At 39.9% G+C, this 17306-nt stretch overlaps 1 protein-coding gene across 2 annotated transcripts in view; it reads left to right on the forward strand.

The window, feature by feature from the left end:
* Nucleotides 1–2984: 2984 nt before the first annotated feature.
* Nucleotides 2985–17306, forward strand: part of stac (C2 and C2B_Munc13-like domain-containing protein staccato) — a 51594-nt gene continuing 37272 nt past the window's right edge. The window contains exons 1-2 of one of the 2 annotated variants that reach the window (XM_070106051.1): nucleotides 2985–3186; nucleotides 12601–12853. In XM_070106051.1, coding sequence (XP_069962152.1) covers nucleotides 3104–3186; nucleotides 12601–12853 — 336 coding nt within the window. In that variant the 5' untranslated portion in view covers nucleotides 2985–3103. Of the gene's footprint in view, nucleotides 3187–12600; nucleotides 12854–15730; nucleotides 15764–17306 lie in introns of those variants that run through there. The other variant, XM_070106060.1, reaches the window with a different exon arrangement.

A 17306-nucleotide genomic window follows, 5' to 3' on the forward strand; every position in this document is an offset into this window, starting at 1 on the left:
TGACTGTGACTGTCAAAAGCTTTTGAAAAGTCCAACGCTACAAGGATCGTTCTCTCGCAAGGTGGCTTCTGGTTTATTCCATGAACTATCTGGGCGTTCACGACGCTAAGTGCTGTGGTGATAGTGTGCACTTTTCAGAAGCCATGCTGATGGTCTGCTATACTCAGGTGGTGAGTGAATGTCAGGAGTAGCAAGGCCTCAAGTGTCTTCACTACTGGGGAAATGAGAGTTATCGGACGATAAAACTTGTTGGCGGGTTTCCCAGGTTTCAGTAGGGGACCACTTTCCGACTTTCCACATATCGGGTATTTGAAGAGTGGACATCGACAAGTTGAGGACCTTGGTGAGGTAACTTACTCTCGTCTAGCCTAGATGTTTTAGCATCAGCATGCTTATTCCGTCAGGGCCAATGGGTTTAGACGATTTGGCCTTTTTGATGACACTCTGAACCTCCCCATCGGTGAAAGTAAGTGGCACTTCTGCGGGTCAAAGGAGGCGTAGCCATCGAATTGAATTTCAACCCGGTCGTCATATCTCCTCGGATTAGACAAGGCCTTGACAGTAGTCCAAAGCTTACTCACACCGTTGGAGAGATTGATTTTGTCCGCTTATGTTGATTTACCATTTGCCGAATCTCCAAATTGAGATCCCTTATTCGGGATCAAATCTGCAGTTAATTTTTCAACTTGACATACACAATAATCATATTCACAAACAAAACAAAAGCTAGCTAGCAACTTTTATTCCACAGAAAATTGGGTTACATATGCTAAAATACTTTATTACAAAGGGCGGTAAAAAAGTGCGATTAAGCACTAAAACATATAAGTACAGATCACGAAGACATTTTTTAAATTAAATACATACCTAGTAATTTCAATGAAACCAATAACCTGAATAAAAAATTATAAATATAATATTTTTGTGTGAACAAACTTTGTACTGTAAAGAGCCCGAAAATAGATAGTGCACTTGCTGAAACACATGTTCAGTTTGAAAGCTCAAAATTCACGATTTCGCTAAATCATCCATCAGCGGTTACATTTTGTTATTTAGAGAAGTATATAAAATCTGAATAAAAAAAATATGTCGATAACAAACATTAAATATTCTATGACGCAGTCAAAAGTATAATTACCAATAATAATAATAATAAAATCTTGATTTTGAAACACAGTATTTACGAAATTTATTAGAAATTGATTTTTTTTACTTTTACGTGATTATGTTGCTTACAAAATATCAAAACAATCTACTTATATTAATTTCAACAAAAACAAGATAACTATGGAAATGCGGTTTTGGACAGAGAATTACTTGGACAATTATAAAGTAATTCAGACTAAATGACTGCCATCATTGTTAAAGAGTATTAACGCAACAATTTCTGAGTAAATCATACCTAGTTGTAGTGTTGCGATCAAATTTAGTTCAGTAAACCAAGAAGTATCTTAAGAGAAGGTTTTGTTGCTGAGATTAAGAATACCAGTCAAGTCGTAAATACTGGTACACAACTTAATGCACTAATTATACCCAAGAATGAGAGAGAAAGAGATTTCGCAATGCGCATGTTTCCAATTGTGAAACTGTTGATGTCCCCCAGAAGAGACATTATTAGAAGTTACTTTCGCTTACGTCCACCAAGCTATCCATCAAACACAAAATTTCACAAAAGCATTTGACTGGCATCTCCCTTCTTTGCGCAGACGGGCCTTTCCAGCCACCAGATTGAGAGCGATCTCCCTCAGCCAGTTAGCAGATCTTTCATTCTAGGAGTGCACCTGCAGCATGTTTCTTTTAAAGCACACTCCTTGGAAGGATGCTTCGTACCTAGACCCTCTGAATATCTTCTCCCAGAGGAGATCTTGGAGCACGGTGATCTGCTTCGACCCCAGCGTCTCCGCCTGATGAGATGCAGCACAGCCATTCGTATACCTTTAAGAGCATCCGCAGATCTCCACTGCTCGGGGGGATGCGGGACGGAGTTATGGCCTACGGCCGCCGATGCATTGTTGTCCCTTAGCCTTGTAGCTTCCCCGCCTAGAGGTCTGACTTGCGTTGACCGGACGTTGACTCAAGAGTAGGAGTTTTTCCTTTCTGAAGTTGCCTCAGGTACCGCATAAGGCTGGCACCGCACATACCCTTCCTTTCTAAACTTTCGCTTAGCTCCTAAACACCCCTTACCTACAACGGTGCTGTTGTTTTTGCCATTGTATTTAGTCATTTGCCGTGGTTGTTGGCTTGTCGTAGATGTTGTGGTTGTTCTTGTGGTTTGGTTTGGCTTAGTTTCCATCTTGTTCATACGACTCTTGGCTCAACGTGTAGAGTCGACGGGTCAGCGTTTCAAAAAGGAAAAACAAAGCTCTGCCGCGCCAGAGGCCCTTGACGTGGCAAGACCACCGTTACTTCCCAATGGGGCCCAGTGTTGGAAAGGGTCCGTTAAAATACAGCCGAACTAACCTCCAGGCTGCAAATCATCCAAAGGGCACGGGGGTCGCATAACACCCTGGATGAGGAGGTGGCAGCTCTTGGTTGCCGTACGTCTCTGACAACGCGTGCGAGATGTGCCAAGCAGCACCGCTCACACCGGTTAGGAGGTGCCGAGAATGCCTTAAGATTTAAGCCCCTGCACCACGGCAAGGTGCCTGCCATTCGCAGAAAGAGTAATACACAATATGTATGAGGAAATCAAATTATTATATATGTATGTACGTATTAAAAATACGTTAACTGATTTTTCGCGTTAATGAATTGTTCGAAAAAAATGTCTTTTGTATAGAAAATGTTTTATAATATTTTTAATTTCGAGGTATATATGTATAGTTTAGGTTCCTCAACGCAGGACTACATATTCGTACATATTTTTGACGAAACTTAGCGCGGTTAAAAATGTGAAATTCCATCTCTGCTTATTAATATCTGTACATTGCTAACCAAAATATCAATTTAAATTTGACCGTAAGTCTAAACGATGGCTAAGTTAGTAGAACTGGCAGACATTAACATATGTTTTGTGTAAATAACTTGCTTTGAGTCATATTTGGCCATTATAACTTGTTATCTTTAAACTCCAAGAAATTGCTGGAATTTCATAAAATATAATATGGATGAGGAAAGAATGTGGAAAAGCATGTTTGCAAAGCTACAAGAATTGAAAACTAATCCACCCACCGAGCATGAAAGCAGGTAATTACACATATAATACGGATAAAACAATGTAAACAAAATGAGCAAAGTAACACTAGGGTGGTCGTTATTCCTTCGCGTCCTACTTCTTCCTACATTGGCGGTTGTTGTTGTTGTTGTAGCGGCAGAATTCTACCGAGTTGACAGTCCTTGGCCGGAATAAATCCGGGTCCGTTCCGGTTACGTAGACCCGGCTGTGGTGGAAACGGCTACATTGGCGGTTGTTGTTGTTATAACGATTATCTAATCCCCGTTTGGGTGATAAATTCTAGATTCGTTGTCGTCGAGGTCATCTAACGGAAGGCCCAGGAAACGAGCTGTTTCGACGTGGTCGGACCATAGGGAGAGGGGTGTTAGATGAGTGGGGTTTGTTGGGCATGCAAAGAGGTGGTTAGTGTCATGCGGAGACTCATTGCATGCAGGACATGTGTTTGGTATGTCAGGGTCTATTCTGGATAGGTAGGAGTTTAACCTGCTACAGTATCCAGAACGAAGTTGCGCGAGGGTCACTCTAGATTCGCGAGGCAACTCGAGCTCTGTGTCCGCAATGGGTGGTGGTTTGACTCGTATTACGCCATTCACTGAGAGGTAGTCGGTGAAGGTGTTAATGGCTCCACTGTGAATGGCGGTCAGTGCCTGTCTGAAGTTAGTTGCGTCCGAAGTCTAGTCGGCGTGCTGTCTGATGTCGTCGACGTAGTCAAGGAAGGACCTCTTGATGTGCCTAGGAGGCTGCTCCGCTGCAAGCAGGCGTCTGCAGGGGTGGTTTCTGCGAAAACATCCCAGCAGAAACTGCTTGGAGAGGAGCTCGTTATGTTCCTTAACCGGAAGCATACGGGCCTCGCTATGTAGGTGTTCGATTGGGGACATCAAGAGGCACCCCGTGATAGTCCGGAGTGCAGTGTTCTGACAAGTCTGAAGCTTCTTATTCTGCGTGTCACTGCATCCAGGCGACCATATTGCGGCTGCATAATTGAGGACCGGCCGGCCGATTGCCTTGTATGTTGCCAACAACGTTTCTTTGTCTATTCCCCATGAGCTGCCGGCAAGCGACTTGAGGATTTTGTTGCGGCTCTGTACTTTGGCAGTTATCGCGGTCGTATGAGGAGTGAAAGAGCACAGACTGTCCAAAGTGACGAAGATGGTCGCTGTGGATTTAGTGGGGGAGAGTGTTAAGTTCCTTGCAGAAAAGAAGCGAGAAAGATCGGAGAGGTAGCCGTTTACTTCTGAACACATGCCATCGATTCCATTGCCCGACGTAAATATCGTACAGTCATCTGCGTACGAGGTCATTGAAATTCCCGCTGGTGGCTGGGGGAGTTTTGAAATGTAGAAATTAAACAGTAGCGGGGAGAGGACACCGCCCTGCGGAACCCCCTGTTTAATTTTCCTGAGTTTGGAGTTTTGACCTCGAAATAGTACGGATGAGTGTTGACCGCTCAGGTAGTTCATGGTCCACCGCTTCAGCCCTGGAGGGAGCGTTGATTGTTCCAGGTCCTCAAGTAGCGTTGCGTGATTGACTGTGTCAAAAGCTTTTGACAAGTCCAACGCTACGAGGATCGTCCTCTCGCAGGGTGGCTTCTGGTTCAGGCCATGAACTATCTGGGCGTTAATGACGCTAAGTGCTGTGGTGGTACTGTGCACTTTACGGAAGCCATGCTGATGGTTCAGGTGGTGGGTGAATGACGGGAGTAACAAGGCCTCAAGTGTCTTCACTACTGGGGAAAGGAGAGTTATCGGGCGATAAGACTCCCCTTTGTTGGCGGGTTTCCCAGGTTTCAGCAGTGGGACCACTCTTCCGACTTTCCACACATCGGGTATTTGAAGAGTGGATATCGACAGGTTGAGGACCTTGGTGAGGTAGTTTACTCCCGTTGGGCCTAGATGTTTTAACATCAGCATGCTTATTCCGTCAGGGCCGATGGATTTAGACGATTTCGCCTTTTTGATGACACTCTGAACCTCCCCATCGGTGAAAGTAAGTGGTGCGCAGTCTTTTGGCATTTTGCGCAGCCGTCGGGTAACACATCGTTTGGCCTTGTCGGTCGAAGGGTGCAGTATAAACTGCCGGCTAAAGTAGCTCGCGCACTTCTTCGGGTCCGAGGAGGCATGGCCATCGAATTGAATTTCAACCCGATCGTCATGTTTCCTCGGATTTGACAGGGCCTTGACAGTAGTCCAAAGCTTACTCACACCGGTGGAGAGGTTGCAGGACTTCAGGTGCTCTATCCATTTTGTCCGCTTATGATGGTTTACCATTTGCCGAATCTCCAAATAGAGATCCCTTATTCGGGGATCACAGGAATCGGCATGGCGAAGGGTGTCGCGCTCATTTGCTAATACAGCTGCTTCGGCTGGGAAATTAGGGCGGAGTTCCGCTATTCTTCCAGTCGGTATGAAGCGAGCTGTAGCAGCAGCGATCACCTTGCGGAATTGACGCTCGCCAACGATGACGTCCGTAGGAATGGATAGTGCGTTGAAGGTGCTCTCAGTAAATTCTGTGAAGCCGACCCAGTTAGCTTTGTTAAAGTTAACATAGGTGCGGTTATCCATAGAAATAAAGTCAGGAGGTTTCTCGATCGAGATAATTATGGGCAGATGGTCTGATGCAAGAGTTAGCATAGGTCGCCAGGTTATACTATTTATCAGACCACCACTAGCGATGGTAATATCTGGCGAGCTGTTACAGGTGCCCATAATTCTGTTGGGGGCTTCGTCATTCATTGTGCAGAACGTCGAATCTTCAATGTGTTCCGCCAGCTCCATTCCCCTACGATCGTTTGACAGGCAGGAATGCCAAAGAACGATGGTTGGTCAGATTGGGAGTTATGCTGTCTATGTGAGCTCCTTAGGACCGTGGAGGTCCTAACTTGGCCACTCGACTGGAGTGGCAGCGCAGTGCTCGAACATGGTGCAGGTTGCACGGCCGTTGAGGCAGATGTCGCATTATTGCGTTGACAGCATGGGGCCACGTAACTCGTGGTCCACTCCCTGTGTGTCTTAAGGCCCGAGAAGGTTTTAAGATGGCTCCATCCATTGCATGTATTGCACCTAACCGAGGTGGAATTTGGATGGAGCCTTTTTGCGCATACGCAGCAGTAGAATACCTCGGGGCCCGGGTTGGACTCGATGCCAGCACTGGTCAGGAGGATACGGAGCAACCCTGCTGCTAGGCGTTGCTCCAATGACGACAAACTTAATCTAAAACTTACCGATCCAAACAGGGTTAGATCGTCGAAATAACAGCCCTTGGCCGGATAAAATCCGGGTCAATTCCAGTATCGCAGAACCGGCTGTTGTGGGAATTGTGCTACATTGGCGGTCTTCGGCCGCGCTTCAAAAAAATAACCCTTGCCGATCCAACACTGGGGTGGTCCTTATTCCTTTCACGTCCTACTGCTTTCTGCATTGGCTTCAAAAAAAATAACCTTGGCCGATCCAATACCGTGATTTATCAAGAGAAGTTAACGAAAATAATTTTGGTTCATGTATTTGGGGTATAATCCTCTATTATTGTCCATTTTAATTCGTTTGCATAATATAAATATATAAAAATTTATAATAGACTATAGACTAGAAGATCCCTGCCACGCCTTGCTGTGGCTAAGGTATAATTAAATTATATTTGAGTTAGCTGTTTAATTTTAATTTCTGCATTTTTTGCTGTCAATCTAACCCGATTACAGAGTCAGTTTTGATTTAAGTAATTATTTTATTTTGTTTCCCAGACACTGCAAATTAATTTTTTTCCCGTCTAAAACAGGGCTGAAATTATCTGGCAATTAGCTTAATCCGATTGTAAATATTATTTTGTTCATCTGTTAGTCATGGCTTACTCTTCGCGATAATTTTAGTTAAATTACATGGTCATATTGTTTATACTTCAATATCATTCATTATACTCTAATATGTTTGATTAAATAACATAAATATACACGACGCACATGTCAACAGAATTGTGTAATAAAAACAATAACAGATCAGTAGTAAAAGAAAATGTCATTGACATTAAAAAATAAAGATTTTTTTTAATTTTCGATCGCCACCAAATCTTACAGGATCACTCGCTGGTCAACCTGAAGCTCCTCCGAAAAATTTTATTGAAATCGGTTTAGCCGTTTCGGAGTTTATAAGGAGCATACTTACAAACTTTCTCTTGGTGACACAACCATTTTACCGTTCGAACAGCACATTCCAGGCCTTTCTTTCGCGACCTTCAAAGCACCATAATGTGAACAAACTTTGTTCATTGTACCGATCACTACATCCTTGTGATTTCTGTAATCGTCATCTTTATTGTAGTTGAACGCCGCAAGTTTTAAATCTAGTCTTTTTCGTGATTGAGCCATTCGGTCGTGATCCATTTCTTATAGATATTTTGTTACAGGGTTACTCGTCAGGTCAATCTAAAGATTTCCTCAAAGTTTCATTGAAATCGGCCCTGCCGTCTCGGAGCCTACACGGAACATACACACACACACTTTCTTTTTTTATATATATATAGATAGATATGGCAACACTTATTTTTTGTCAACATGAAACCCATTTTTCAACTTAAAATCCCAATAACTCGAAAACTATAAGTTTCCGGCGGCTATTTCTATATATATCTATATTCTTGATCTGGAGAATCTCCTCTATCCAACCATACCCATTTTAAACCTGAAATCGTGGGATGGTATGGAAAAATTATAACTAAAAAACTAAATGTGTGAAATCGTGTATACAAATAGAACAATGGCAACATTGGTGAAATGAAAACAAAAGAGAACAACTGATTTCTGCGTTGCAACTACGGGCATAACTTTTGACAAATTTGGTTTGATACAGGCAGTAAGTACGGAAGGGAATAATGTCGGTGACTGTTTGTGTTATAAGGGGCTAAAAGAAATATTGACCCGATTTTTGGCACAAAGGCATGTTGTCATCAAAAAAATATTCTCCGAATTTTAATACTAGACCTCACAAATTTACTGATAAGTTCGGAAAAAATAAGGGTCTCTGAATAATTATAGTCAGATTTCGACAATTTTGGAGGGTAAGATGAAATAACTTAAGGGCACTATGTATTAGTGAAAAGTTTTACTCTGATAACTTTATTGATTTTTGATTTGTATACCGTAAAGTGAAAGAATTAGATGGAAATTAAAAGATTTTTGTATGAGAAGTAGGTGTAGTCGTCATCTAATTTCGCCAATTTTCATGGTGATAGGAAGAATCAAATGTGGTTGAAATTGGTAAAGTAGTTCCTGAGATATAAGATTTAACCAAAAGGTGGGCAGTGCCACGCCCATTGTCCAATTTTTACACTTGCTCCTTAAAGCCTGGTTGTGAAATTTAATCCTTGTGGCACATTTATTTAGTGAATTATAGCACTTTTAGTGTTCAATTCGCAGGTTCACTTCTGACGGCGATCAATCGAAAAAAAGGGACGCATCCAGTCGTCGATCCTTTTTGTTGATTAGACAGAGAGAGTGGTTAGATCGTGTGTGGTGTATGTTGGTATCCTTCGGTGGTTGTGTCTAGTTGTATGTATTGGTGTGTGTTGTTTTCGGCAGGCGGCTGACCGATGTCGCATCTCGGGTTGCGATGGAGCAACGTATGATGCAGCCAGCCGCATATTTGGCACCGCTGTCAAACAATTGAGACAATGCCCATGAGACGGGACAATCTGCTGCCGTTGCATCGGTTGCATACCACTGAAAATGTTTCAATGATTCACCTGACGCTCTGCGGTTACATGTTTGGTGTTGGTCGCGTGCCACTTCGAGGAGCGGTTCCAGTTACAGCTCGTTGCGCTGGAGTAAGGCTAGGTCGCGACACATTGATAGCCGACCGGATAGCAGGCGTTGGAATAGGTGCATATGCGTCCATAGTTATCTGTGTAGAAAAGGTTATTGGGTTTTATAAAGTTGTTAGATATATGTTGAAATGGACATTCTAAAACTTTTTGTGGGATGAAGTGGTCGTCATATTGATCAACCCGTTAGATTATATACTATCGGATTGTTGTCGAGCTTACAACTTATTGTCTTTGCGTTTTTTTGTCGGTTTATTGAATCGGTTATTAAATATGATTTCGGGATTATTATCGGTTTATAGTTTATCGCTTGCTTTGTCGTTATTATGTGCGGTTGGTAAAAAGCACAGCTTCACGAGCTGGTCAGCGTTTCGGTTTGGGTACGAAGAACAACGACTCTCATATGACAAAGGGGGTAGACAATCATCATGTATGATGACACAATCTATAAGTTTTGTTGCTTTTTCAGGAGTCTTCCAACAGTATCTTTTATGAAGATCCATTATGTACTCTTCTTTCCATCGGCGGCTGAAATCGTGATTTAGAACTCGACTCAACGACTGACTCAGGTGTGGCCAGAATGGGGGCTCCTTTGAGAAAGTGCTCTGCAGTTAAGGCTGGAAGTCGGAGGGATCTTCCGAGAGGGTTTGTGAGGGCCTTAAATTGAGACCGGGTTCAATTATAATTAATATGAGGAGTGCTCGGCGCTATAAATTGCCAATTAACGTATTGGGACGCGTACTATCTGAAAAGCCCCAGCAAAATCGACCTCTGGAGAAAGGCAGAACGAAGTTGTAGCGTTCCGGGAGAACTGCTGCCATAGTCTGTGTTCGCATCTTTTGCTTATGCGTAGTGAAGATTTTGCACATGAAAATGCACTTCTTTATTTGGAGCTTAAGTCGGGGAATATAAAATTCCTGGCGAACCATATGTTGCATGAGGCGATGTTCTGCATGAAGCATTAGTACGGGGATATAACTGTGGATTAATGTGGCAAGTCAAGACTTCTCTGACACAGTTATGGGATGGTGTCCGTTATACGTTAGGCTTAAATTGGAAAGCCGACCATTCATACGAAGAATATCTTTCATGTCTAGGAATGGGTTTAGAACTAAGAGGGGACTTCTTTTATCAATAGGTTTTGAGTCTCTCAATAGTGATAGTCAAATTGTTGTTTTAGTAGTAGTCGTACGACGTACCGACCATTATCTGATCTAGTAGTTGTGGCTTTGTAAAGGTCTTCCCAATACTGATCTTCTGGGGTTGTAATTGAAATGGGGGGGAGTTCTTCTAAGTCCCAAATGTTTCTCAACTGGTAATTGAGGTATTCGTTTGAGATTTCCTCAACTTGAGTTGTCATAGTGGTAACTGGTTCCGTAACTAGGATCCAACGAAAAACAGTATTTTGTGCCAGAAGTGTGTTTGAAATTTTCCCAATACCTTCGAGTATTATCTGTGGTATGAGATCGCTGCCTAATAGAAGATCTATTTGAGTGGGGTTGTTGCAGTTGGGATTTGCTAGCTTTAGGTGTGAAACATTTTGCCAATGCTTGCTATTTATGTGATAGTTTGGAAGCATATTTGTTAGTTGCGGTAAGACAATAACTTCTGTTTGAATGCGTTTATCCGCTTTGGGGAAGTTAGGGTAATTGGGGCAGATTTTATTTCAGTTTTGAACTACTCTTCCGCCCATCCGCGTGATTTCATAATTGACCAGTTTTGTTGGCAGTGGTAGCCTATTTTGAGCTCTAGACGCTATAAATGATCGTTGTGATTCTTGGTTTTTTAAGGCGCTAAGCTTAAACCGTTCTCCTGGTTCGATGGAGACGACTGCTATGGGTAGTAGTATTCTACTTTGATTTTCGCTGTGTAGCGTTTGGGTTTTTTATGCCTTTGAGCAGTATGGTGCTTTTTGGTAATTTTCGGGATTTCGCACTTCGGGATTTTCTGGTGCAACTAAACCCGTGGCTCTTTTCACATTTGCGCTGTTTGGGGATGAGCTGGAAAATGTGCTGTAATGAAGCATTGAATGATGCCGTTTATGGCAATAAACGCAATTAAATTTGCTTTTGCACTTTTTAAGTGTATGCCCATGTGACAGGCAGTTCTTTTTGTTTTTACAAAATTGTTTCGGTCGATAATATTCAATTTTTTGAATCTCTCGCATTGTTTGCACTGTTCGGATGTGCACGTTTGATTTTTGAAGAAGCTTCTATTCAAATTTTTGGTGCTACTGGATTTGGGTCTGTGGAATCTGCTATTTAGGTCGCGTTGAACGTTCTGACTATTTTTTGTCATTTGTTACCACGTGGGGCATTTTCTGCGTAATGAGAGCGATTGCTCCCATAAAGATAATGATTTTTCTGGTAATGCGGCGGTGCATATGTTTACCAGTATAGGGTCCCAGCTGTCTGTGGGAATATTCTGTGGCGATAAAACCGACAAACAATTTGAAACAGTGGATTGAAGTTTGATAAATTCTTCTTCTTTTGTTTACTTTTGAATTGAGTTCATTAATATCGTTATTTGCTTATCGACCAAACTTCTCTCGTTTTCATATCTTGCGTTTAGAGCTTCCCAAGCCAAATTGTCTTTCTCTGTTAAATTCTCAATTTGCTTGAAACACTTTGGTATATTGTTGGAAAAGTAAAGTGCGTTTTAAATACACAAATGTAAGTATAAAAGGCAATCACTTTATATAATATGTTTTTCGATATACGTATATATATCTATATATACATATGTGGAGATATATATATATACCAAACTGTTTTCGGCCTTTCCCGTAAATTAAAATAGTTTGGCGACCGTTCTATCTTTAAGATATAATATGTTCCATATAAAATTTGGCTAGCCAGTAAATTAGCGCTTGACGGGATCCGCGACGATCTAAAAACGATAAACTGACTTGGCTATGTTTATATTATTCCATTAATTTTTATTATATTTAGAGTATAACTGTGTAAACAGCAATAAGTTTGTATATATTTTTGTATGTATAGTGCTGAGCATTCTTAACCATGTCAGAAGGAACGCTCAGGTTTTGGGTGATATTGTTGTTTATGTGCGTATAAAAGTAATACATTTCAAGATAAAACGTAAACCGTGCTATCGTATATTATTATACGGTTACGTTATATTAGCTGTCTTCGATTGGTCATTTTTCTGATCTCTTTTCAAAAAATTTACATGTGATAGCAACAACAAAGTTATCGAGTTGAATTGAAGTAAGAGAGTATGCGGATGTCTCATTAAAGTGGTATAACTTCTATCTTCAATGCTGCAATGTTTTATTTTGCATATTTTAACTTACTGTTACTATTATGAATGGTTCAAATGACAAATGAAATTATAAATTTTTTTTCTTGTATTTTTAAAACAAGACTTATAATCAATTATAATACAATAATTTATAGAAAACCAAAATAAATGGTTATAGCAATGTTTTTTAACGCAAAAAAAAAATATCTCCACCAAGAAAGAATCGTAACACATTGCGCATGCGTCAGAAGACATGTTACCGCAGGGTTGCGCTACAAGTGCTGCCCGTTCGCTATTAATATACTGTACCATAATTTCATATTCATACAAAAAATTTGCTTTTAACTCAATCATAGATTACAAGATACCGATGGTGGCTTCTTTGAAAAGTTTGGGTCTCTTTTGAAGCAGAAATCGCATTTAGAAGAAACAGAAATGAAAACCAACCTTGAACCATTCGCAGTTGATTATGAAGCAGATAACGAAAAAGCTGATACTCAAAATGAATGCAATAAAAATCTTCCATCTATTGGTCCCGAAGAGAGTTTACATATCCATGAGTTAAAAAGCTGCAAGGAAGAATTGGTGGAATCTGCTATAGGAATGAATGTAAGTTAATTAACATAAGTTTTCTATTAACACCCTGGCTCAAAGAAGAATTTCGCATATTTACTTGTATGAGGCCAATTTTTTGCTGCTACATTTTATATACCTGTAAACCCTTAACAGAGTATATTAAGTTTGCCACGAAGTTAACCTCCAGAAGGAAATGCTGGAGGCCCAAAAAATTTAAATGGCCTCATATATACGATAAGTGTGTCGACTTAGCCATGTCCGTTTGTTCGCCTGTATATACGTGAACTAGTCTCTCAGTTTTTAATACACCTATTACGGTTTTCAACCCCACTCAATTGAGTTGATGTTAAAAACCAGTTCAACCAAACTCTTTAACTCCAACTTTTTACGAGGTTTAACTAATTTCCGTTGAAGTTGCATTGGTATTTCTAACCTAGAAAGTGTATATTTAACAGATAATAAAACAGCTGAAAAGTTTTAACGTAAAATTAAAACAATTCAATTCAGTGAATAATTACTAAAATGGACTTAGTTTTAATTTATATTATGATGACAAAAATGTTGGCACCAAATGTGCTGCGCATACGATAAAGCCTTCGCGATCATTCAAACCCATCGGAACTTCCTAAGGCCAAGTAAATCAAAGTTTTATTGACAATTAAATGGCTTTTAAATAATGTTCGTTGCAGATTTATAAGTCATTTTCGTTTAAATAAGCAGTTTGTTTGTTTTTTACTATAATAGATACAGGAACATTACCACAAACTCTACGTTTTCTTGCCGACGGTAGTTATCAAAAATGCAGATTAAATAATTTTAACTTTAGGCTGGCTCAGTAAAAGAGGTTTTAATTATTAGGTAAAGCAAAAAGTTCGTTCGGTTTTTATCTAAGAGATGGCATTAATGTCCATAGTACTAGTGTTACGGTCGCATCATGTCATACTATACGGCGCTGAAAACGTGTTTATTCGCGCTAAAAGTTTGTCTTTGACAGTTTTTCGATTGATTGACTCAGTACGTGATTGACTCAGTATTGTGAGCGCTCGTCAAAGATGGACACCAGCAAAGAGAAAATTCGCTATATTTTAGAATTTTTCTTCGATCAAGGCGAAAAAGCAGCCAAGGCGGCTGAAAAAATTAATTTAATTTATGGGCCCGATACTGTAAACGGACGTGTAGCACAAAAGTGGTTTGCTAGGTTCCGTTCCGTAATTCCGATGTCAAAGATGCACCACACGTCGAGAGGCCTGTCGTCGAAAATTGCGATAAAATCATGGAAATAGTGGAAACAGACCGTCACATGAGCACTTATTTAATTGCTGACGAACTAAAGGTAAGCCAGGAATCCGTTTGAAACCATTTGCATAACCTTGGATTCAAAAAGAAGCTCGATGTTTGGGTGCCACACGAACTAACGCAAAAAAACATGATGGACCGAATTTCTATCTGCGAATCGCTTCTGAATCGCAACAAAATCGACCCGTTTCTGAAGAGAATTGTGACTGGCGATGAAAAATGAGTCACTTACGACAACATCGAGCGCAAACGGTCTAGGTCAAAGCTCGTGGAAGCGGCCCAGACGGTGGCCAAGACCGGATTGACGGCCAGGAAGGTATTGCTGTGTATTTGGTGGGATTGGCAAGGAATCATTTACTACGAGCTGCTCTTCTATGACCAAACGCTCAATTCGGCCGTCTACTGCCAACAACTGGACCGCTTGAAGGCAGCACTCACCCAGAATAGGCCATCTTTGATCATCATAGGCCGAATTGTGTTCCATCAGGACAACGCCAGGCCACACACGTCTTTGGTGACGCGCCAGAAGCTCCGGGAGCTCGGATGGGAGGTCCTAATGCACCCACCTTGTAGTCCGGACCTGGCACCAAATGGTTACCATCTTTTCCTGTCCATGGCGAACGCGTTTAATGGTGAGAAGTTGGCCTCAAGAGAGGCCTGTGAAAATTAGTTCTCCTAGTTTTTTGCCAATAGGCGTAGCCTTCTACGAGAGGGGTATAATGAAGTTGGCATCTCGTTGGCAACAAGTTTACGAACAAAACGGCGCATATTTGACTTAAATCGGACAAATATACACAAAGTTATCATGTTTTGAAAAATCAATAAGAAACGAACTTTTTACATGACCAATATTATGAACGCCGTATTCGTGCGCAGTGGATAAAAACACAAATGACTGAAAAGGAGCAAAACACTTTAAAAATGGCACAGACCTGAAACCCGTAATACCACAAAAGAGTTAAAGTTTGACAACACTTTAACCGAAACTTTTTTGACCGGTTTGGTTGATATCGATAATACCGAATGTCAAAACTTGGATCGATCTAAAACTTCTCACATGTCCTTTTCTCCCCAAAAGCTATTCATTTGTCGGAACCGCGGTTATCGCGCCACTATAGTATATAGGTGCCATACAAACTGAACGATCATAATGAAGTTCTTGTATGGAAAACTTTTTTATTTGACAAGATATTTTTACGAAATTTGAAATAAATTATAGTCCAACGATACAATATCCGAAAACATTTTTCAGATCGGACCACTACAGCATATAGCTGCCATACAAATCGAACGATTAAAATCAATTCCTTGTGTACTAACTTTTTTATTTCTTAAGATGTCTTCACAAAATTTGGCTCAAATATTGTCCAACGATCGCTATAGCATATAGCTACCATACAAACTGACAGATCAAATTCTTGTATGGAAACTTTTTTATTTGTAAATTCAGTTCAACTGAAGTTAATGTTTTTTCTTGCTTAAATATATTTTAGTCATTATGTATACAATTTGGTTGTGTCATCATGACAATATTTTTAACTGTAGCTTTCATTCACACTCCAAATATGTTAATTTTACTTATTAACGTATCCGCGAAATTGTACATATGGCTCATCGCAGAGACCACAAATGAGTACAAGTTATACGGTAATAATGTAAATGTAGATTTCTCCGGATGATTTAATGCTAATCGAAATATTCTCGCTCAAGTTTATATAAATATCTTGTGTTAATACCGCTATAACTGAATGTTGAAAATTTTTATTCCGATATCTTTATTGATAAAAAAGAGAAAGAATCTGATTTATTATGCTATATATAAAAGTGTAGTTCGGTTGTGCTAATTTTCGAACTGTATCCTAAGGATGTCAAGATAATGTTAGATTAAGATAAAATTTGTATACCCTGAACAGGTTATATTTAGTTTGCCACGAAGTTCGTAACACCCAGAAGGAAACGTCGTAGACCTTATAAAATATTGTATATATATAAATGATCAGCATTATGAGTTGAGTTGATTCAGCCATGCCCATTCAGCTGCTCATTTGTCTTAACGGCTGATATCGGACCACTATAGCATAGCTGCGATACAAACCGAACATTCGGAATCAAGTGTTTGTATGGAAAACTCTTTCATTTGACGAGGTATCTTCACGAATTTTGGTATGGATTATTCTTTAAGGCAACAATGCAATATCCGAAGAAATTGTATAGATCGGATCACTATAGCATATAGCTACAATACAAACTGAACGATCGGAATCAAGTGCTTGTATGGAAAACACTTTCATTTGACGATATAACTTTACGAAATTTGGCATAGGTTATTGTCAAAGGCAATAATACAATATCCTAAGAAATTGTTTAGATCAGATTACTATAGCATATAGATGCCATACAAACTGGACGATCGGAATCAAGTGCTTGTATGGAGAACACTTTCATTTGACGAAATATCTTAAAGAAATTTGGCATGAATTATTGTCTAAGGCAATAATGCAATATGCGAAGAAATTGTATAGATCGGATGACTAGCATAGGTATAGCTGCCATATTAGCTGAACAATCGGAATAAAGTGCTTGCATGGAAAACTTTTTTATTTGACGAGGTATATTTACGAAATTAATTCGGAATCAAGTTCTTGTAAGAAAGCTTTGTATTTGTGAAGGGGATTATAGTTTCGGTGCAACCGAAGTTTTTTCTTGTTTTATACTGGTATTCAATCTTTTCGGTTATTTAAATGCTTCTGACAATTTATTATACTTATAGTGGTTTTGAACATAACCTTTGTTGAGTGGATACCTACTGAAACCCTAAGATCTAATGAGTATAAGTTTGTAAGTTCCTTTTTCAACGTTTTCACCCGTAGTGTGAGTTTTAGTAGCAGAATTATGTACAATGTTATGAACAAAATTGTAAAGTTTATATTAACACTAGAACTACGAACCGGTCAAAATGACCGGTTGCATCATTTATTTATACCATTTCCTCTTTATTGCTATTTAATATTTTACGATGTTGTCATGATTTTTTATTAAATTTATGTATATAATAATATTATAGATTATTTTGTTCTTACGCTTCTAATTTTCAGAGAGAGAGAGACCTATTTGAAATAGGTATATGGTAAATCTTCGTAGTTCTAGTGTTAATATATTTGTACAGTAGGGACCACAAATGAGTACAAGT

This window comes from Bactrocera oleae, chromosome 2 (assembly GCF_042242935.1).
Source record: "Bactrocera oleae isolate idBacOlea1 chromosome 2, idBacOlea1, whole genome shotgun sequence".
NCBI classification, from domain to species: domain Eukaryota; kingdom Metazoa; phylum Arthropoda; class Insecta; order Diptera; family Tephritidae; genus Bactrocera; species Bactrocera oleae.